This window comes from Drosophila biarmipes, chromosome X (assembly GCF_025231255.1).
Source record: "Drosophila biarmipes strain raj3 chromosome X, RU_DBia_V1.1, whole genome shotgun sequence".
Taxonomy (NCBI): Eukaryota; Metazoa; Arthropoda; class Insecta; order Diptera; family Drosophilidae; genus Drosophila; species Drosophila biarmipes.
In genome coordinates this window covers 13,667,332-13,687,672 of record NC_066611.1, presented here as the reverse complement: position 1 = coordinate 13,687,672, position 20,341 = coordinate 13,667,332, and the positions used below count along the sequence as shown (strand labels likewise).

Sequence of the window (20,341 nt, the reverse complement as noted above, 5' to 3'; positions counted from 1 at the left end):
CTAACCTTTTAAAATAAGATATTTTAAAGTAATATCAAAAGTCAAAAAAATTTTAATAAAATAACAAAAATAGTTTTATTTATGTTAGCCGGTGTACTAGCCAGAATATTAATACGAATAAACCAAATACACACGAATATGAAATCCACTTTACATTTAAAAAATACTTTTTCGAAATCAGGTTAGTTTTTCAAAACTATGTCAAGTGTCACTTCAATACACCATTCAAATCACCATTTATCGACAGCAGATGGCGGGCATGACAATCGAATTGCGATAGCATAACAGCTGACTCGCAGCACCTGCCAACAATCGATAGGCCATAAAATCCAGATGTGAGAGAATATTTTTGTGTTGTTTTGGCCAACTAATTGGGCCCCTATTCTACCTGCTTTTGCCACTCGGACACTCGGGCACTGAGACCCTGCTCGGAGGAGCCTGGCCAACGGGGTCGAATGGCGCGCAATGTGCTCGAGAGCAGCCTGCTGGGCGCCGGCTTCAGCATCATCTTTCAGGTGAGCGCACCGTCCAAATCTATTTTGTGTTTTCACCCAGTGCCTCGGCGCAGCACATTACTCATCCATGCCGTCGTGTTCTTATCGCCCCGCAGATACTGTGCCGCATCCTCACCTTCGGCATCAACGCGTACATCGTGCGACATGTGGGTCGCGAGGTTTTGGGCATCATGAATGTGCGCCTGCTGCTCCTGGAGAGCACCCTGCTCTTCCTGTCCCGCGAGGCCATCAACCGGGCGGCCCTGAGCGCCAATGCCCAGCAGGGCGACCGCTGCTCCTGGGCGCAGCTGATCAACCAGATGTGGCTCACGTAAATACCCGGGCTCTGGGGATGCATGTCGTCCTCTGCGGGGACAACCTTGTGGTTACCTTTTAGCTGTCCCATCTGAAGTCCTGTGAAAGTTTCACCTTCCTAGCTTTTGGCAATTCAATAATACGTTGGGTCTTCCGCTAATGCCTTGGATTATGGTCCATTTTTTTTTACTTATTGAATGTTTAGGTGCTAGGACAAGGATCTAAATAGCTTTTAGGTGTCCTGCCAGACGTCCTGTACTAGTTTCCTAGCTTCAAGCCTAAAAAGAACTATAATTTTAATCTAATTTGACATTCTGTTCTCCTTTCAGGGTGCCCATCTGCGCTGTGCTGTGTGCTCCTTGCCTCTACATCTGGCTTAACTGGCTGTCGGCGGTGGACGCCATCTACGCCTCGCAGTACGAGTTCGCCTGCTACGCCGTGGCTCTATCCTGCGTCCTGGAACTGCTGGCCGAGTCCGCGGTCTTTGTGGCCCAGGTCTTTTGCTTTGTGAAGCTAAAGATCCTGCTGAACACGCTGCACATCCTGGTGCGTTCGGCCATCTTCCTGTGGATCGTCACCGGCGATCGCAGTGCGGCCATTAATGCCTTCGCAATTGCCCAGCTCTCTAGCGCCGCGACCATTGTGCTGGGCCAATATGGCTTCTTTTACTTTTACCTGAAGGGCTTTAAGGATTACGTGGCCCAGCAGGCGAGAAAGAAGCCGGTGACTCCAAAAGCCTGGCAGGTTTCCCTGTACGAGCACATGGATGACTTCCCCTTCAAGCAGCTTAACGATTTCCTGCCCGGCGTGATGTTCAATCCCAACGGAAAGCATTTCAACCGGGAACTGCAAACGCTTACGCTGAGCTTCGTGAAGCAGGGCGTGCTCAAGCAAATCCTGACGGAGGGCGAGAAGTATGTGATGTCCGTGTCGCCGGTGCTGAGCTTCGGGGAGCAGGCCACCTACGATGTGGTCAACAATCTGGGCAGTATGGCGGCCCGTTTCATCTTCCGCCCCATCGAGGACAGTTCGTACTTCTACTTCACGCAGACACTGTCGCGGGACATCAAGTTGGCCAAGCAGCCGCAGGAGCGCGTCCGCCAGGCGAGCAGTGTGCTAAACAATCTGCTCCTGGGCGTGAGCTCCATTGGCCTGATTGCGTTCACCTTCGGTCAGAGCTACTCGTATCCGGTGCTGCTGCTCTACGGCGGCCCAGACTTTGTGGCCGGCGGCTTGCCGCAGAGCCTGCTGCAGTGGCACTGTCTGGCCATCTATCTGCTGGCCGTGAACGGGATCAGCGAGGGCTACATGTTCGCGACGAACACCAGTCGGGATATCGACAAGTACAACTATCTGATGGCCATCTTTTCGATCAGCTTCCTGGTGCTCTCCTACATTTTGACGGGCATCTTTGGCCCGGTGGGCTTCATCTTCGCCAACTGTATTAACATGCTGAGCAGGATTCTGTACAGCACCTACTATATCAGGCACCAGTATCGACCGCTCTCGCTGGATCCGCTGCTGGGCCTCTGGCCGGGGAAACTCTTCGGAGGCACGGTCTTCCTGGCCGGCATAGTCTGTTATTGGGTAAGTTTTGGAAGGGGAAACTTCTCTTCGGGAGTGTGCGGCTTATTATTAATTTCTTGCTCCTCCTTTCAGTACCAAAGTTCCGGTCTGGCCACACATCTGGGCGTGGGTGTCCTGGCTGGGCTGGCCTGCCTTCTGTCCTGGGCCCTGTCCCATCGGGATCTGGTGCGTCTGGCCTGGCGCTACGGGCGTCGCATCAAGATCGAGTAGGGGCCTTGCCGTTTGGATTGATTTCCTCGCTTCCCTCGCACAGGTGAACCGCAATAACACGCACAGTTTGAGAATTTATCACATATTTATTCATAGTTGACAATTGTAAATTAATTCCAAATTAAGTTGTGTACTTATTGAGTGTTTGTAGAGCCTTGATTGCTTATTTAACCTTAAGACATGCATTAAAAGACAACGATTACTGTTTACTGATGTACTTTTCAAATGCGAGGAATGGACTTCTTGGTTTCCTATTTTTATTTTTGAGGCCTTTTAACTCTCTTGGGAATTATGGATTATTTATCTACAGCCTCTTATCAGTTATATTTCTTATTTCTACATAACCATAATAAAATGTTGCCAGCTGTAGCAGTGCTTTCTAAAAATAAATCGCTATTTAGTTAAAAATATTCTTATAATCTTTCCTTCGTTAATATATCATACCAATTTTTTAGATTAGGAACTCTTTTATCTTTGTTTTTTCATGTTTAATATTTAAAACTTCCTTATTTCTAAAAGAGTTAAATAAATTTAGTACATTATTAAACCTATTTTTAAGTGGTTATAACTATTTGAGTCTTCTTTTATTCCCCTGTGATTGCAAGTATTATTCGTTAATACATATCAAATAATTTTAAGATAGGTAAAATTTGTTTGGGATAGATGTTTCCTGATAAATTAAAAACTGGGAACCCGGTTCAAAATGGACTCGGCTGCTGATGCTGATAAGAATATGTATGTATACTTTCTGGGGTCGGAAAATACTCTTTCACTGCGTTAAAAAATAAAATAATAACATCTTTTTCAGTATTATTTAGCATTTTAAAGTATAGTTTCCGGCCATACGCCTAACAAAAACTAGTTTTTAAGCTTCGAAAACGTATGGAAATTTAGACAAAACGTTTTTTTTAGTTAAACATGTGGACTAGAATATGGATATAAAACCAGTTTTCCCTTAAGTAAATAAGAGAACATGCTTTCCTTATTTCATTTTCATTTATCGCCCTCTTCCAGCTTTTCAATAGTATGTAAATAAGGTAATTAGTTTTATTAAATTAATTTCAAAATATTTAATTTGAAGACGAAAAGTTTGTAAATAATGTGCTAACGCGTCCTAAGGCGTCGTCATTAAAAAAAAATACCAAAGTACCACTAAAACTTAAAAGTACTTTAATACTTAGCTACTGCGAAGAGGTTAATGGAAATGTTTTATTTGAAACTAGCCGACACCTATAAAATAGGATAGTGCGTAATAAAAACAAATAATAAAGAGTAATGTCTGTTGAATATACAAATCTTAGAGCAAAATAAGAAAATACCAGTTCGCAATGTACGGCCTCACCAACACCGGGCTGGTATTTAAACTTGCCCGCGCCGGTCACACTCCATCCGAGCGCGCAAGTAATTTTTGTTTTGTTTGCAACGCTTTCCGAGGACTCAGCGGCGACCATGAAGCGAACCAAGGACGAGGACAGGGAGGAGGCGCCGGCCCAACCGGCGGCGCACAACAGCAGTGCCGGCAGCAACGGCCACGAAGCCACATCTCCCGTGGCCACCACTGCATCGGCGGGCACTTCATCCGCAGCCGTTGCGGATGCTTCGATACCAGGAGCCTCCGTTCGCACGACGGGTCGCGTCAAGGTGAGTGTGCTGTGGATCGCTGCCTCTGACCACCCTCCGGCTCACCACCACCATCCATCTCCGGCAGAAACCCAAGCAGGTGTACGATCCCTCGGACAACTATGTGTCCCGAGCCAGCAGCAATCGCAATTCCCTCGTCGGAGCGGCGGCATCTTCAGCCGCTGCGGCTGCTGATGTTCAGTCTCCACCTGCCAATGCCACTGCCAGGGACGCCAGCGATTCGCAGGACTCCACACCCAGCCCGGCCGTTTCGGAGCAGCAGGCGGCGCAGAATCGCAACTTCGACACGTGCCAGAAGTGTGGCAAAAGCGAGCCCAAACGCGGCTCCGGCCACAAGAGCAACTTCCTCACCTGCAAAGGATGCATGCAGAAATGTAAATATTTACCACATTACTATAGAAGACGTGAGCCTGGTATCCTGGTAACAGATTGCCAAGAAGGGCAAGGAGGACAATCCCTTAGGTCCGAAAGAGTACTACAAGGAAAACAAAGTTTAATTGTAGAAGGCCAATAAATACGTTATAGTATGTTCAAGACTAAATACCAATTAGCAGCGTCACGACTACAGAAACATTGTCTATATCCCCTCTTTATGCAACTAATCTCAGATAAGATCAAACTCTGTAGAAGGTAGAAAAAGTTGATAGTATACCTGCAAAACGCTCTGTTAGTATGTAGTATAGATAGTATTATGTGGGTCAATGATTTATGAAAGGAAGACTTAAAATTCCTCTTATTTTATGGTATCACATTCCATTTTTAATGGTTTACTTGTTATTTTTCGTTTTGCCAATATTACTCCTAACTTAATCCATTACTTTCTTTATATTCACTGTTTACAAATGTAGTAAAAGGTAATGCTGCTTACAGAGAACACTGTAAAATTGTATAAAAATCTTTTAAATGTCATTGTTCTCAGGCCAAGTTGTGTCAAATCAGGGTTGACAATCATTAGAATTTTTGACAGAGCCTTATTAGCAGTACAGACAGCAGTATCTGCCAAAAGCAGGCCATCATCCATCAGTTTGACATCAGGAGAAAATATAAATATAGCAATATGTAACACCGCCTTTTCCCCTCCTCTTCCAGGGCACTTTCCCTGTCTGCCGATCCATTTCCAGAACCAGAGCACGGCCCGCAAGAAGTACAAGTGCGACAAGTGTCGCTACTGCCAGGTGTGCAACATCAGGGGCCGGGACCTGCCCATTTGCAGTGTGTGCGTGGAGGCCTACCATGCGGACTGCAACGATCCCACCATCAAGCAGTTCAAAGTCGTCGACACCAATCCCAAGTGGAAGTGCTTCCGCTGCGAGGCGAGTAATAGCAGCAATAACACCAGCCCATCCAGCGAGGAGCAGACGGGCGGCAGGAAATCTAATGCGACTCGCGAAGAACCTCCGCCGGTAGCGCCCAGGAAATCGAATGCGGGCCGAAAAAAGCGCGTTCAATCCGATCCCACTGGCCAGGAGAAGCCTGCAAAGATTGAGAAGCTGGGGAAACGCAGTCCACCACTGAAAGCGGAGGAGAAAAAGGATAAGAAGGAGGAGAAGAAGGAGGCCAAGAAGGAGGAGCTGGCCGAACAACCGGCTGAGGTCAAGCTAGAGAAGGTCGACAAGGAGGAGCCGGCGGCGACGGAGGTGGAGCCTGTGCAGCCGCAGAATCTTGATCAGCCGGAGGTAAGTCAGGAATCGCCTCCCTCACGCCTGACGCCGCCGCCACCGCCACATGCAGCTGCAGCTGCAGCTGCAGAAAGCCCCGTGGACATAAAGGGCCAGCCGGTGGCCACCTGGTCCGTGGAACAGGTCGTCGGCTTTGTTGCCCAGCACTATCCCAAGGAGGCGAACGTGTTCCGGTACCAGGACATCGACGGCGCCTCCCTGCTGCTGCTCACCCGCCAGGATGTGATGAACGGATTCGGCCTGAAGCTGGGACCGGCGCTGCGCGTCTTCGAACTGGTGATGTCCCTGCAGAGTCGCTCCGATGACGTGAGACTCGCCTGGTTCGAGTAGCGTCCCCGCCCCGTTAGCACCTAAGGCCATGCACCATATTGTAACTTTAATCCAATACTCTCATCTGGAGCCATCGCTCGGCCGGTGGCAACCCACAAAGCTTATATTAAGTCTTCTGCCGGATGACTTCAGTTTCGTTCCAGTTTTTAAGATGTTCTGTAATTCTATGCCTGCAAATGCAAATACAAATACTTTGTAAATGATATCTGCCATATTTGCAAAAAATTCTACGACTTTTATTTGAAACCATTGCTTTGCGAGTAGAGCAGGCCAAAAGTTTCCCACTTTATTGACGAAAGATATCAAAGAGATAGATAAACCAAGGCACGTGACAATTCTGTGGGCAAATAGCCTCATTAAAAACGTTTTGGGACGGTGTCATTAAAAAGTTACGAGCATTTAAGTATGCTGACGCGGAATTCTTTAGTTTGTATAGTTTGACTTTCATATTTCCAAGAAATAAAAAGCTTTTAAATACATTTTTTTAATAAATAAAAAAAGATTTTAATAGTTTTTGTTGGTTTTTTTTTTTTAAGATTTACCTACCCAAATTAAAAACCTTTCAGTATTTGTCTTATTTTTATTTAAACAAAATGACAAAATGTTGAGAGTTGCGTTGACTTGATATGGAAACATATTTATAACGCTTGGCGAGTAATTAGACTTTAGTAAAGTAAACAAGGTGATCATAAATAATTGCACATTAAATAAAATAGTAAAGTGGTGCAAAAAATCTTTTTGGGCAATTCGAAGCTGTTTCTAATAACATCCAAGTGATTTAGAGCTGGAATAAAGATATTTTTTGTTAAAATAATGTAAATATACTGCGGGGAATTGTCCAAAACTGAGGTGTACCATTAAGACTATAATTTGTTATGGACTCTCAATCTAATCAACTGCAAGTTGATATTTACAAAAGGATAGGTAATGAAAATATGTCCGGTAAAGGGTTTCGGTATTCCTTTGCTTTTATAGAGTAACAACCAAAATGATATACAAAAACGTGCACTTCGAGTTGATCATTCCATAATCTATACTTTACGTTAGCTATTGAATACCCTATGTATATTTAAGTTACATAAATAATTAAGTATTTTTAACGTTTCTCGTTCGATTTACACTAGAACTATCGTTTCCAGGGGAAAGTGCTACGAATTGTCCAGACATAAATATCCGCCCTAACATATATACACACAACACGTGGGGAATATCAAGAACATAAGATGCAATCATCGTACGGCCTCCGGGTTGTAGACAAATACTGTTGACAGCTCCAGATTCCTCCAGAGCTAGACGCGTGGCAGCAGCTTCTCCTCGTCGCCGCCGGGGCCCTGCATGCTGGACTTTGGCGCCGATTTGGCCGGATCGTAGCCGTACAGGAAGATGGAGGCGATGACCAGGCCAGCGCCGAAGCTGAACTGCAGCGTGAGATTGAAGTCGAAGATGTAGATGGAGGCCACGCACGAGATGATGATGGCCAGCGAGGTGGCGAAGCCCTTCAGAATGTTGTCCGCGTACTTGACCACCACGGCCACAATCAAACCGCCGCCGGCCTGCAGCAGAGCGAGGTACCAGACGAACAGATCGTAGCCGTGGAAGAAGCCCCGATCGAAGATCCGGCTGCCGTCGTTCACGAAGCAGGTGATCAGGCCGAAGGGAATGCTGAGCAGACTCAGCTGAACGTTCCTCATCCACACGGAGATCTCGGCGCCCTTGAGGATCTTCTCGAAGTAGATGCCCGCGAAGCCGGAGAGGAAACAGGCGCCCAGTGCGGCCCACAGGCCCAGCATCCTGTTCTGCTCCGGTGCTCCGCCCGAGGAGGCGGCCGTGGCTGCCGCCGCAGCTCCACCGGCTGAGCCACTCGATGGTCCCTCAGTTTGGGCCAACTGCACCATGACAATGCCCATCACCAGGAGCAGCAGCGCACCCCACTGGGTGTTAAGCAGCTTGCGGCGCAGGATGACCACCGCGAACATGGCCGTGGTGAGGATCTTCAGCTGGTACGTCACCTGGTAGGTGGCCGCATCCAAGTGGGAGGCGGACACGTACAGCAGGTTGTTCTGCACGATGTACACCAGCGAGGGCACGCACACCTTCAACGTGTCCATGGGATTGGCGATGATGGTCTTGTGCAGCGAGCGCACGAACTTCTGGGCATCCTTGCCCTCCTCGTTGAAGACCAGGAACAGGCACGTGATCAGCTTGGCGAACTCGGCCATCAGCACGGCTGCAAGTGAAGGTGATAAAAGCAATCAGTCAAAACTCGGAAGAAAGTGATAAAGCCTACTCAGCTGATGATTGTGGTTCCTTGGTTTTTCAAATGAGTCAAACTAGCCTAATGGAACTCAATTTAATTGGAAAAGCGTAGAGACATGTGGCTTATCTATAGCCAGAGTAATTAAGAAGCGAAGAGACATTTTGGTAAAAGAAAAAGCAGATCGAACAAGATTTGAACTCCTAACTTTGGCTATAGGGTTTTCTAAATATTAAACAACTTGTATTAAGTTTGAATTGAAGAATAAAGTTTTCTAAAACATTGATTTCCTATTTGAATCTCTTTGATCTATGCATTTTCAGAACTACTAACATTAATGTATTTTATTTTTTATATATAATAAAATAATAACGTTTTCTAAAACATTGATTTCCTATTTGAAAAAAAAGAGATCTTTGATTTATGTATTTTAAGAACTACTTACATTAATATCATTTTTTTAACTCATGGAAAAATATACCATATCAAATAAAATTTCAAGATGTGAATGGTAAAAATATTAAGTTTTAGATGTACCAAACTTGTTTGTTTATCTACTTTTAAGTGAAAAATTGTAAATTATAGTTTTTGAAGATAGAATTAGTAACGTATTTAAAAGACTTGATATATAGAACTAAGGAATTAAAACAAAAATTGAAAATTACAAATCTTAAAGGTAGAAAAAGTATAAAACTTATGAAATTGAGATGTGAAAACAAACAAACACAAAAAAGTTAGCCTAGAACCTTTTAGGAACCCTGGGGAACAGCTCCATTAGAAGAGGCAAACAGTGTTATCTAACTATTAGGTGCCACATGCGGAAGTGGCTGCTTATCAGCTTCCTCGGCCACTCCACATCTCCGCGAGCGGCCATTGCTGCTACTAGCTGCGGCGCCTCCTCCTCCTACATTTGCTTTGGCTGCTTTCTGCTGATGTTGCTGCTTGCGTGGACAGACCCACGTTGAGGTTTCGTGGAACTGCCGCTCGGCCACCGGTTGAGCCCGGTCAACCGGATGACCCCGATGAACCCGATGAGCCCGATGACCCGCTAGCACTCACCCGTGGAGCTGAGGAAGATGTCGCCAGGTCGGGTGCGGGCATACCGCATGCTGAGGCCCAGGATCGCATTCTGCAGGGTCAGCGTCAGCAGGCTGATGTACTTCAGGGTATTGGCGTTCACTGGCCGATGGGCATGGGCATAGGCATAGGAGACGGGGGCGGGCAGGAGCGCCATGTCAGTATTGCTGGAGCAACGCCACTCGACTAAAGGCCATCTACTCACTGTGTATATTCATGCTGCTCGGCGTCAAACTCCCTTGCCTTTGTCTCCCCAACTCGAAAACCAATAATAACCAAAGGCAAACAAATGCCGGAGTTGCTTGGCTACACAATGTGCGTGTGTGCGGTGTGGACTCGGTTTCTGGCCAAGATCAGTCGGCGGCGGGCTCTTCCGTTCGGCGGTTCGTTCCGTGCGATTTGCTTTGCCTGTGGCTGTGGCTGTGACAGTGGCTGTGGCTTGGCTTTGGCCAGAAGAGCAGCGGCAGAGAAGACGACTCCACTTCACACCGGACCGGGCGACACGTAAACAACAATCTGAGCCCGAAGCTTCTGCCAGCGGCGACTTTTTTTATCGCCGCCCATGTGGTTGTTGTTGCCGCCGCCAGGGGCGCAGTCTGGACTTGCAGTAGGGGGTCAGAAAACCCAAATACAGTGCAGCAACTGAGCCCTCTTCATTTGCTTTAAACTGATTTAATGAAGTTTAAATTCAATTTTAATTATTTAAGGGTATACCCTTTCTAACTTAGCTCCTTACGCCCCTGCTTTTGAGGCAGCGGCCGGCTCTTCGATAGCCACAGTGTTGCCACTGCAGCGAAATTTGCGTGAGAAAACATCGAGGATTGCAAAAAAAAGCTAGAATTGCATGCAAAAAAAACTAATATTTAAAAAGTGCACTTTTTTCACTAATATTTTATTATTATTAAAACCAACTGATTTAAAATGCTCAACATTCTCAGGACCATTCAACAAAAAAGTGCACTATAGATTCTATTGTTTATTTTTGACATCTTGTTGTTGTTCACAAAAGCACATAATAAACTGTTCAGCCAGCAATTTAAATTATTTGTATTTTGCTTAAGAGACCACCGCGCCAAGTAGGCTTAAACTATTTTTATTGACTCAGCTGCCGCCAAACATACGTCACAACAAGAATTAGTGAAGGCCAACAATCACACAAAAAGCAAATACACACAGAGGAAACGGAATCAGTTTCCGGCTTGGTTATAAACGTTAATATTAGTGTTTAGGGAAATTAAGCACAATACATTTAGCTATAAAATTAAAAATCTGGCCATTTCCATTTGTTTAGCTTTTTCTATTTGCACAGAGCAGCTGATTGTTATCGAAACGGGGCTGCTCATCACTAGCTTGTGCTTTCGCCAGCCCGTTTATCGATAACACAGGTCCGTGTGCGATTTCGCTTGCATATTTAGAGGTAAATAAGGCAACTTGTTGGCGCATTGTGAAACTCTGAGAAGCCAGGTCAGGATGAGGGAACAGCCACTGAAGGAGGTCACCCAGCTGATCCACGCCATCAAAGTGGGGTAAGTCGGCGGGAAGGCGTTGCATTACGAACGGGCATTACAGAGGGCACTCTCCTGCAGGCTGGTCGAGGGATCCTACAGCATAACCAACAAGACGCTGGACATTTTCAAGTACATCATCATGAGCAAGAGCTGGCAGAACGCGGAGTAAGTTGAGCCTTAGGCAGCCCACAAGAAAGACCCCTAACTGCTTCATATTCCTCCTCTTCGGCAGTGCCCTCATGCAGATTGTGCGCGGCCAGTGCAAGATCCTGCAGGCTGCTCTGCCCCAGGAGACGGTCACCTCGAACATTGCCCGGCGGATACTGAAGCTGACACGCGAGGAGTTCGACCTGCTGCACGCCAAGGTGCAGCACATCGCGGACGACTCGCAGGCCTCGCTGTCGCTGCACAAACTGGTCACACAGACCAGCGAGAGCAACGTGAGCGTGGACTACTCGGTGCCGCAGCAGGGATTGCGGGAGGCCCTGCTCGACCATCTGCAGGAGGTGGAAACGGAGCTGGAAACGAGTTCGGAGAACATTTGTGTGCAGGCCGAGGAGCACATCCACTCGTCGGAGATCATATTAACCCTGGGCCACTCGCGCAGCGTCGAGAACTTCCTTAAGCGGGCGATCAAGAAGCGACAGTCCCTCACCATCATTGTGGCCGAGTGTGCGCCGGCATGTCGGGTAAGTTGGGTGATCCAAAGCCAAAGAGTTGGTGGAGGCCAGACCATACTAATTTCCCCTTTTATCCACTGCAGGGTCACAACTTGGCAGCCAGCTTGGCGGGTGAGAAGAATGTGGAGATCGTTGTGATACCGGATGCGGCCATCTTTGCCATGATGTCGCGCGTCAACAAGGTGATCATCGGCACGCACAGTGTCCTGGCCAATGGAGGTCTGAGGGCGGCCTGCGGTGCGTACACGGTGGCCCTGGCTGCCAAGCACTACTCCGTGCCGGTCATCGTGCTGGCGCCCATGTACAAACTGTCCCCGCTGCACCTGTGCGAGCAGGACGCCTTCAACATGGTCGGCTGCGCGGAGGATGTGATCCCCTACGACTCGATTCCCGCCCGCGAGGCCAAGGTCTACAGCCCCATGTTCGACTATGTGCCACCAGAGCTGGTCACCCTCTTCATATCCAACACGTACGTAGTTACACTTATCTATTTCCCCGCCCTCAATGGGTTCATTATACCACTTATGACTTTTCCCTTTAGTGGTGGCCACGCCCCATCCTATGTGTACCGACTGCTCACGGAACTGTATCACCCAGAAGACCTGGAAATCTAAGAACGTGTTTGTCTCGTTATGTTTACAGAAACCGACAAATAAAGGCTGACCCGGAAATCTTTAGAAGCAGACCGCCCCGATTAAATTGACTCTAACTTCTTGATAGTAAACATTTATAAACTCAGTTTAAATTCGCCTTATTTGCATTCGAAAGTAAATGCCTTGTTTACAGAACAACAGTGGCTACAAATAGTTTCTGCTTTAACAATGTTGAATAGTTATTCAGTTTTTTGCTTTAAAGTAATAACAAAACATCTAACATTGCGGTGGACCGGTTTACGTTGTAGGAATGTATTACTTTCCACTCTTAAGATTTTATAGTTTCCTTCAGGTAGCTTTCTCCTTTGATTCTCCTGCCAACTAGGATCTTCCATCTACTTTCGAATATTTTCAAGCAGCTGCGTAAAGTCCGCCAGGCTGTCTGCATAGTAGTCCGGCTGTGCCTCCACCGGGGCATTCAGCATGTCCTCCTCGGTGAGGCAGCCACTGAGCACGAGGAGGGACTGGAAGCCGCAAGCCTTGCCGAACTGCACATCCTGCACCAGAGTGTCGCCGATGAAGATGCAGCGCTTGGGCTCGCGGATCTCGAACATTTCGTTGAACATCTCGCCCAGTATGGGCGAGGGCTTGCCCAGGAATGTGGCCTCCCGTTGGGTGTAGCGCTTCACATGCTCCAGGAAGTCAAAGAAGCCGGCCACATTGAGATTCTCCGCCAGCGGCATGATGACATCGCTGCCACCGGCTATCAACTGGCAGTCCTCGTTCTCCTGCAGATGCCGGATGGCCTTGGCCAGCTCCACGTACGAGAGATCCAGGTGGATGTCGAAGAGCACTGCGCCCACGGGCTTCTCAATGGCTAGGTGGTCCACCAGCGAGGCTGCCGTGAGGTGCTCCTTGACTTGCTGGAAGGAAAAGAGACAGTTTAGGTAATTTATAGGTAAGAAATCATATAAAGTACTTTTCAACTATATAACAAATGCTTTAACCTGCGAAATTATGTATTAAGACTACTAATACTCTACAAACTCAGATTAAAAAGCTACCAGAGCAATCCAAAATGTGAAAAGCAAGTCACTGGAAAGCCCTAATCATTAATATACATATGTATTTTTCTTGTTACTCATGAGTTTTTTCTCTTACCAGTGACTCGAACTCGATGTTGTGCTTACGCAACGTCTCATTGGCCTCCAGGGACATGAGGGAGAACACCCTCTCACCCGGCTTGTGCTTCTTCAGATACCTGACGATGGTCTTCACCGGATGGACGATGTCGTCCTCCTGGATATTATGGGCGCCTATGGTCCGGAACTTCTCCATGTAGGCCTCCTCGGAACGGAAGCTGTTGTTGGACACGAACTTGATTTTCTTGCCGGCCGCTTTCAAGGCATTCACGGCGGGGCCCGTGTTGGGTATCCAGCCCACCAGGAGCCAGACGACGCCATCGCAGTCGCTGATGACCAGGTCGAAGGAATCGATGAACTGGCGCTGCTCCTCCAGGCTGAGCTTCAGAATGTGACGTGGTGGCGACATGGATATGGGCGGTTAACTGTGGCTTCCTATGAACGGATGCTGGTTGCGCGCGCACCGAAATTCAACAGCCGACTGACTGCCCTTGCCGGCATTTAACCTTCAATGTCAACGCATTGACATTGTTCCCCCGATTCCTCGGTCACCGAAACACCTATATACACATATGTTAAGTATCTTTTATTACACGATTTAGCTAAGCGAGCTGAGTGGCTCGTCCGATAAGATTTCTTAAGTAAAGAGATGCCTCTTCTGTGTGGAAAGCGGCATGGAAGACGTGTGCTTTGCCTACTTCCTGGTCTTATCTTTCGCAAAACAATGAAAAAAATCCCGAAAATATCTCCCTAGCTTCCTAGTTATCGGGTTTTGGTCAACAACCATAAACGTGAGTTTCCAAATTTTATCTGGAAAAATTGTTGAAACAACTTTCAATTTTGTTCCCATTTTTCTCTATGATTACATTAGGTGTTTAATTTTTATTTGTCATCTACATTAACATTAATCTCTTTCATTCAAACTTTCGTTTGAATTTAACCGATTTTTTAATAGAACGTTATGTGGTTCGATAAGCAGAGATTTTTATGTGTGTTAAAGCTATCGACTTTGAAGTTCTTATGAATATAATGGCAAATGTGATAGCCATAGTTTAATATTTATGTCTGCTATAAGGTTTAGTATTTATATTACAGGTTTTATTTATATAAGTCTTCTTTACTCTCTTAAAAAAAGGTTTACTTTAAAGGAACTAGTTCATTTTATGAACACTAAAAAAAAATCGAATTTGAAAGGTGTGTAAATATAATTAATCATTTCAAAAAACAACATTAGCATGTAAATTTCAAATTACTACATCTTACATAAGTTATTCAATTTCTTTAAAAATTGCATTAATTTTAAGACCATTTCGATTAAAGCCGATTGACAGGATAAACGATCGATGCATCGGCCTTTTGTTTTCATGCAGTTGCATGTTGCTCTTTGCTGTTCTGTTCAAGCTTATGACTATTGCATGCACAAACATGCACAGTGTTGACTCGAAAGAGTTTCTATTTATTAACTAATTACTTAACCAAAAAACAACTTATTAGCTTGCTCACGTATTTAAATTGTAAGGAAAAATGTTCCAAAAACAAGGAATTAAACGTGTTTAAACATGTTTCAGTTTGACTGAACCAAGTACAGTTGACGTTTAGTAAATTAAGTTCCCCAAGAGTTTAAAAGCATTCAAAAAGGGAAAACCTCGGATTTTTTGTGAAACAAAAGTAAAATTATGTTTTTAAATATAAGACTTTTTAAATTAATATTTTATAAATGTTATAATGTCATATATTTTTATAAACAATACTTATTAACTGATTGTCTAATTCCAAGTGTGTGTACTCCCTGTGGCAACTGGTTCCCCATGCTGATAGCCACTGTACTGCGCCCTAGACCCTCGCCACACGTCAACACCTTGACATTGATTGCTGCGGTATTTGCCCAACGGAAGTGGCGGAAAGGAAAGGAATGGAATGGAGAAGCAAGCGAAACAGGGGGAAACCACAAATGGCCAATAATTCAAATTCAAATGCACCATTCGAATTGCTGGTGTCCGGAAGACACCAGTTTCCACGGCGGACAAGGCAAAAGAACAGGCCAACGGGGCGTGCACTTGATATGTAGGTTCGGTTTTGGTTGGGGTTTCTGTTTCGGTTTCGGTTTGGGCTTTGGGTATATCACCACACATCACAAGTCGAAATCGATTGCCGGGCCAGCTAGTTTAGTTAGGCGTCTCTCTGATAAGATACGGGAGTACGAGTGGCGAACGCCAGCGGAGAATTCCGCCAGAAGAAAAACACATTCTGGCCTCCGAGCTTGGAGCAAGTGTTCCCGGCGGTTATACAACCACTAGCATTCAACTAAAATTACAAAAAAAATTCTGAAAAATGTCTGCGCTAGCCAATGGAGGACAGGAGGATGATCTGAAAATTCTGGGCCAACTCAAGAGCATCGAACAGATCAACGAGCAGCGCCGCAAATTCCTCAACAGCACGATCAACGAGGAGGTTTCGGAGGACTTGAATGGAGCCACAATTCAGGAGGAGCACTTGGAGAAGGATTTAAAAAAGTTGGAGCAGCTGGAGCCGAAGGAAGAGGAGAGTCTGCCAGAGGAGAAGCCGGAGTTGCAGGCAGTTCCCGAGGAGGTGGCGGAGGAGAAGACGTCAGAGGAGAAAGCACCGGAGGAGAAAACGCCAGAGGGGAGCCCAAAAAAGACGGAGCAGGAGAAGGTCCCCGAAACGGCGGAGCAGTCCAAGCCGCAGCCACCAACTACCCTCACCCTGAATGTGAAATACGCCACGCTCCCCAGTCCCAATGTGGTGACGCTGCGTTCCCCGCTCTCGCCGCCTCCCAAGCCGCCCATGCTGGGTCGCACCCGGAGCATAGGCCCTGGGGATGGCAAGAGCAACGGAGCTGTCTCGCCGGACCATTCCCTGATGCGCCAAAGCTTTCCCGAGGGCGTGCTGACGCCCAGCAAGGCGGCCAAAGCACCAGCCGCGCCCAGTGAAGAGGCACCGGCCACCGTCTCCGCCCGCCACTACGAGGGACTCATCGAGGAGCTGCGCTGTCCCGGCTGTGCCGGCGCCATGAAGGCACCCATCCTCCTGTGCAAGAGCGGACACAGTGTCTGCGAGCAGTGCACCCGCATTCTGCTCATGTGCCCACTGTGCAAGGTAAAAATTGACGTCAGCCCCGGGTTCCCATGTTCGGCTATCAATATCATATCCCCCTCCGAATTTGCCTTATCTAGTGACGTGCAAATATAGGTAGAAACTAACAGAAATTAGGCGGAGATTGCGATCTTTGACAGGCGCAGGACAGAGTGATCTCCAGTTGCGATTATTTTTACTGTCCTACGTAGGGCGTTCTAATCAATTCTCAAGAGCACCCACTATCTGCACTATAAAGAGGTATAAATATAGCTTCGCCGCTTGGTAATACGTTCCCTGGTATCTGGCGTTTTGATGCATCCCACTGTAGTTAAATATTTTCTTTGAAACGGGTGCTCTAGCCCCATCAGTTCTGTAAACTATATACATATGTTTATTTATAGACTTTATCATTTTAGTTAGTTATTCTCTTAAGTACATATTATCTGGGATTTTAAACCATGACCAGCTGAGTGAAGACTTGTTTGTTTTCCACTCGCCAAATATATCACTAACTTGTTGGGTATACCATCGGTAAATAGGCTTATATTTGAGTAATGTTTTCATGGGAGTTCTCCTAGAACTCTCTCATTGTTATTATTATGTATCGCAAGTACTATACGCAAAATATACATGATATGATATATTATGATATGATATATTATGATTTGATATAATATGTTATGATATGATACGATATGGTATTATATGATATAATATAATATGATACAATATTATATGATATGTGATATAGTATGATATGTTATGATACATATATGTTTGATATAATATGATATATGATATAATACGATATGATATATAATATAACATGGTGGAATATGATATTTTCACATATACATATTATTAACCAGGACACCCTATAACCTATATATAACTAACAACTAACAATACGATCTCTACTTCAGGAAGCCTTCACCAACTCCCGATCGCTGACCGTGGAGGCCCTCTGTGCCAAGGCGCACTTCCGGTGCGGACACGCCTCCGGCGGCTGCCAGGTGCGGATGCCGGTGGTCCTGCTGCCGTGGCACGAGCAGCAGTGCATGTACAAGCCGATGAAGTGCTTCATGGGCCGCGTGTGGGGCGACTGCCGCTGGCAGGGACGCGAGGTGCAGTGGAAGGAGCACCTGGAGGAGAACCACAACGACCGGCTGTTCCGCTCGAATAGCGCGGATCTGCAGTGGAACCTGGCCACGAGGCGGAAACCGCTGACCGGCTACTACGTCTTCCAGGCGCACGACGAGATGTTCAACTTCTACGAGATCCACGACCGGCAGCGCATCCTGTTCACCATGACCTGCACCTCGAACCGGCGGGACAGCAAGTACAACTACGCCTACGAGGTGACCGTGCTCCAGCCGGACAACGAGGCGCTGTCCATGACCCAGAAGTTCCCCGTGCACAGCGAGTACGACAAGGACATCCTCATGGAGGGCACCTGTGTCAGCATTCCCCTCTCGGAGCTCAATCGGTTCCTGGACCAGGACAAGGTGAGTGTCAAGTGGGCAGGTGGGATCAGCTCAGCCTCAGTTTGAAATTTGTATCTTTTTAAAGACCGATTTATTATCTTCGCAAGAACTAGTTTACTTTTTTCCCGCAGGGTTTGTCCTGTTTTTGCCGAAATACTTTTTCGAGCTGGTAAAATTAATTGCATGAAGTGCGAGATAAGGTTCGATAATTTATTCCAGCTATAGGGCGATAAGAAATTCGTGGAACTGTTGCGCTAAACACCACTCATAGAAACCTAGAATAATGTGCGCTTAGATTTGGCCAAACTATGATAAAAAAAACCACTAGAAAATTCGCATTTTTGAAAAAAATCTCAACTTAAAAAAATCCCTATGCACCCCCTACAAAAAGTGAAAAAAATGTTCAAAAATTACATTTTTCTGAAAGTGATAGGGATCGTTAGCAGAGGTCGCTAGCTGCTCAAAACAGTCGGTCTTTTAGCTGTACGCCTTGATTTGGCCAAACTATGATATAAAAACCACTCAAAAATACGCATTTTTTGAAAAAATGTGAATTTTAAAAATTCCTGATGTACCCCCTACAAAAAATGAAAAAAAATTTCAAAAATTAAATTTTTCTTTAAGTGATAGGGATCGTTAGCAGAGGTCACTAGCTGCTCAAAACAGTCGGTCTTTTAGCTGTACGCCTTGATTTGGCCAAATTATGATCAAAAAACCTATAAAAAATTCGCATTTTTTGAAAAAATGTGAATTTTAAAAATTCCTGATGTACCCCCTACAAAAAATGAAAAAAAATTTCAAAAATTAAATTTTTCTTTAAGTGATAGGGATCGTTAGCAGAGGTCACTAGCTGCTCAAAACAGTCGGTCTTTTAGCTGTACGCCTTGATTTGGCCAAATTATGATCAAAAAACCTATAAAAAATTCGCATTTTTTGAAAAAATGTGAATTTTAAAAATTCCTGATGTACCCCCTACAAAAAATGAAAAAAAATTTCAAAAATTAAATTTTTCTTTAAGTGATAGGGATCGTTAGCAGAGGTCACTAGCTGCTCAAAACAGTCGGTCTTTTAGCTGTACGCCTTGATTTGGCCAAATTATGATCAAAAAACCTATAAAAAATTCGCATTTTTTGAAAAAATGTGAATTTTAAAAATTCCTGATGTACCCCCTACAAAAAATGAAAAAAAATTTCAAAAATTAAATTTTTCTTTAAGTGATAGGGATTAATAGCAGAGGTCACTAGCTGCTCAAAACAGTCGGTCTTTTAGCTGTACGCCTTGATTTGGCCAAACTATGATCAAAAAATCACTAGAAAATTCGCATTTTTGGAAAAAATCTAAATTTTTAAAAATCCTGATGTACACCAACTACAACTACAAAAAAAGTAGTGTATTTTTGACCAAAATCGTAATCCCACAATAACACCAAGCAACCGCTTATAAAAATAAGAGGCTGTTAAAAAAAAAGGTTTTTCAATCATCGAAATCGAACCCTTGGCTTACCATGCGCTAATTTGCCTTGTCTCCCATCAGGTTCTCCACTACCGCGTGAGCGTGCTGGCGGTCAAGTCACCGCGCCGGGTGAAACCCCCTCGACAGAGTCTGCCGCAGCCCACGGAACTCGAGCAGACCGCCAATGGAGGAGTCAATGGAAAGAGCGTGCCGACCAACATGATCATTACGCGTACCTACAAGGAGGCTATCGGCGAGGTGGCTGCCCAGTCCAAGGAGGCGGGGGCCACGCCGGACGAGGAGGAGGATGCCGCGTCCGCCGGCGGTGGTGGCGACGGTGGCCTGGAACTCGAGCGCAAGTGGGGCACACCGCAGCTGCACTTCAACCGAAAGTATCTGCGGAACACTTTGAATGACACGACGCCCGTGGAGGACGAACTGCGTCCCCTGGCCGCGGACTTGCGCAATGGACATGGCGACGACAAGCTCTCCCAGTGCAGCAACAGCACGAGTTACACGAAAAAGGTCTCCGACTCGCTGCGCAGGAGTTTCCGGGCCCTCAAGGCGGACATCGTGGATATGCGGCCGTTTGGCAAGAAGTCAATCAAGGCAGGAGCCTCCTCTCCGGTCCAGGCCAATGGCAACTAGTGATTCCAAGTGCGCTCTTCCTTTCTTTCGCCTAATTATACTTCATATTCAACACTTCAAAGACATGTAAATATAGCAACCGATTTAAATCCATTGGAATGTGTACTAAAAGCATAAAAAAATAAATTATAATATGTACAATATAATTTTT

General features: G+C 45.8%; 6 protein-coding genes across 7 annotated transcripts; 4 read left to right on the top strand and 2 right to left on the bottom strand.

Annotated features, from left to right (window-relative positions):
• Positions 1–231: 231 nt before the first annotated feature.
• LOC108025911 (protein RFT1 homolog) lies at positions 232–2,815 on the top strand. Its single transcript, XM_017096596.3, has 4 exons — positions 232–515; positions 611–825; positions 1,139–2,396; positions 2,469–2,815. Exons 1-4 carry the CDS (start codon positions 456–458, stop codon positions 2,604–2,606), a joined length of 1,671 nt encoding a protein of 556 aa, XP_016952085.1. The 5' UTR covers positions 232–455; the 3' UTR covers positions 2,607–2,815.
• Positions 2,816–3,983: 1,168 nt separating this feature from the next.
• On the top strand, positions 3,984–6,735 carry LOC108025614 (histone-lysine N-methyltransferase 2D). The gene is made up of 3 exons (XM_017096147.3): positions 3,984–4,247; positions 4,315–4,621; positions 5,337–6,735. Exons 1-3 carry the CDS (start codon positions 4,056–4,058, stop codon positions 6,254–6,256), a joined length of 1,419 nt encoding a protein of 472 aa, XP_016951636.1. The 5' UTR covers positions 3,984–4,055; the 3' UTR covers positions 6,257–6,735.
• An 87-nt stretch (positions 6,736–6,822) lies between these two features.
• LOC108025810 (UDP-N-acetylglucosamine transporter) lies at positions 6,823–10,299 on the bottom strand. Of its 2 annotated transcripts, XM_017096458.3 has the most exons (3): positions 9,793–10,299; positions 9,570–9,689; positions 6,823–8,483 (listed from the first exon to the last, which is right to left on the bottom strand). In XM_017096458.3, exons 1-3 carry the CDS (start codon positions 9,803–9,805, stop codon positions 7,546–7,548), a joined length of 1,071 nt encoding a protein of 356 aa, XP_016951947.1. In that variant the 5' UTR covers positions 9,806–10,299; the 3' UTR covers positions 6,823–7,545. The 2 variants fall into 2 exon arrangements, with proteins under 2 accessions (XP_016951947.1, XP_016951946.1); XM_017096457.3 differs by lacking the exon at positions 9,793–10,299 and having other exon boundaries at positions 9,570–9,744.
• Positions 10,300–10,936: 637 nt separating this feature from the next.
• On the top strand, positions 10,937–12,460 carry LOC108025811 (translation initiation factor eIF-2B subunit beta). Its single transcript, XM_017096459.3, has 5 exons — positions 10,937–11,113; positions 11,174–11,260; positions 11,328–11,784; positions 11,859–12,244; positions 12,317–12,460. The coding sequence occupies exons 1-5, from the start codon at positions 11,058–11,060 to the stop codon at positions 12,387–12,389; spliced, it is 1,059 nt and encodes a 352-aa protein (XP_016951948.1). The 5' UTR covers positions 10,937–11,057; the 3' UTR covers positions 12,390–12,460.
• Positions 12,461–12,485: 25 nt separating this feature from the next.
• LOC108025812 (uncharacterized) lies at positions 12,486–14,042 on the bottom strand. The gene is made up of 2 exons (XM_017096460.3): positions 13,530–14,042; positions 12,486–13,291 (listed from the first exon to the last, which is right to left on the bottom strand). Exons 1-2 carry the CDS (start codon positions 13,917–13,919, stop codon positions 12,764–12,766), a joined length of 918 nt encoding a protein of 305 aa, XP_016951949.1. The 5' UTR covers positions 13,920–14,042; the 3' UTR covers positions 12,486–12,763.
• Positions 14,043–14,085: 43 nt separating this feature from the next.
• Positions 14,086–20,336, top strand: LOC108025934 (uncharacterized). The gene is made up of 4 exons (XM_017096632.3): positions 14,086–14,301; positions 15,288–16,627; positions 17,530–18,111; positions 19,624–20,336. The coding sequence occupies exons 2-4, from the start codon at positions 15,842–15,844 to the stop codon at positions 20,188–20,190; spliced, it is 1,935 nt and encodes a 644-aa protein (XP_016952121.1). The 5' UTR covers positions 14,086–14,301; positions 15,288–15,841; the 3' UTR covers positions 20,191–20,336.
• Positions 20,337–20,341: the final 5 nt, after the last annotated feature.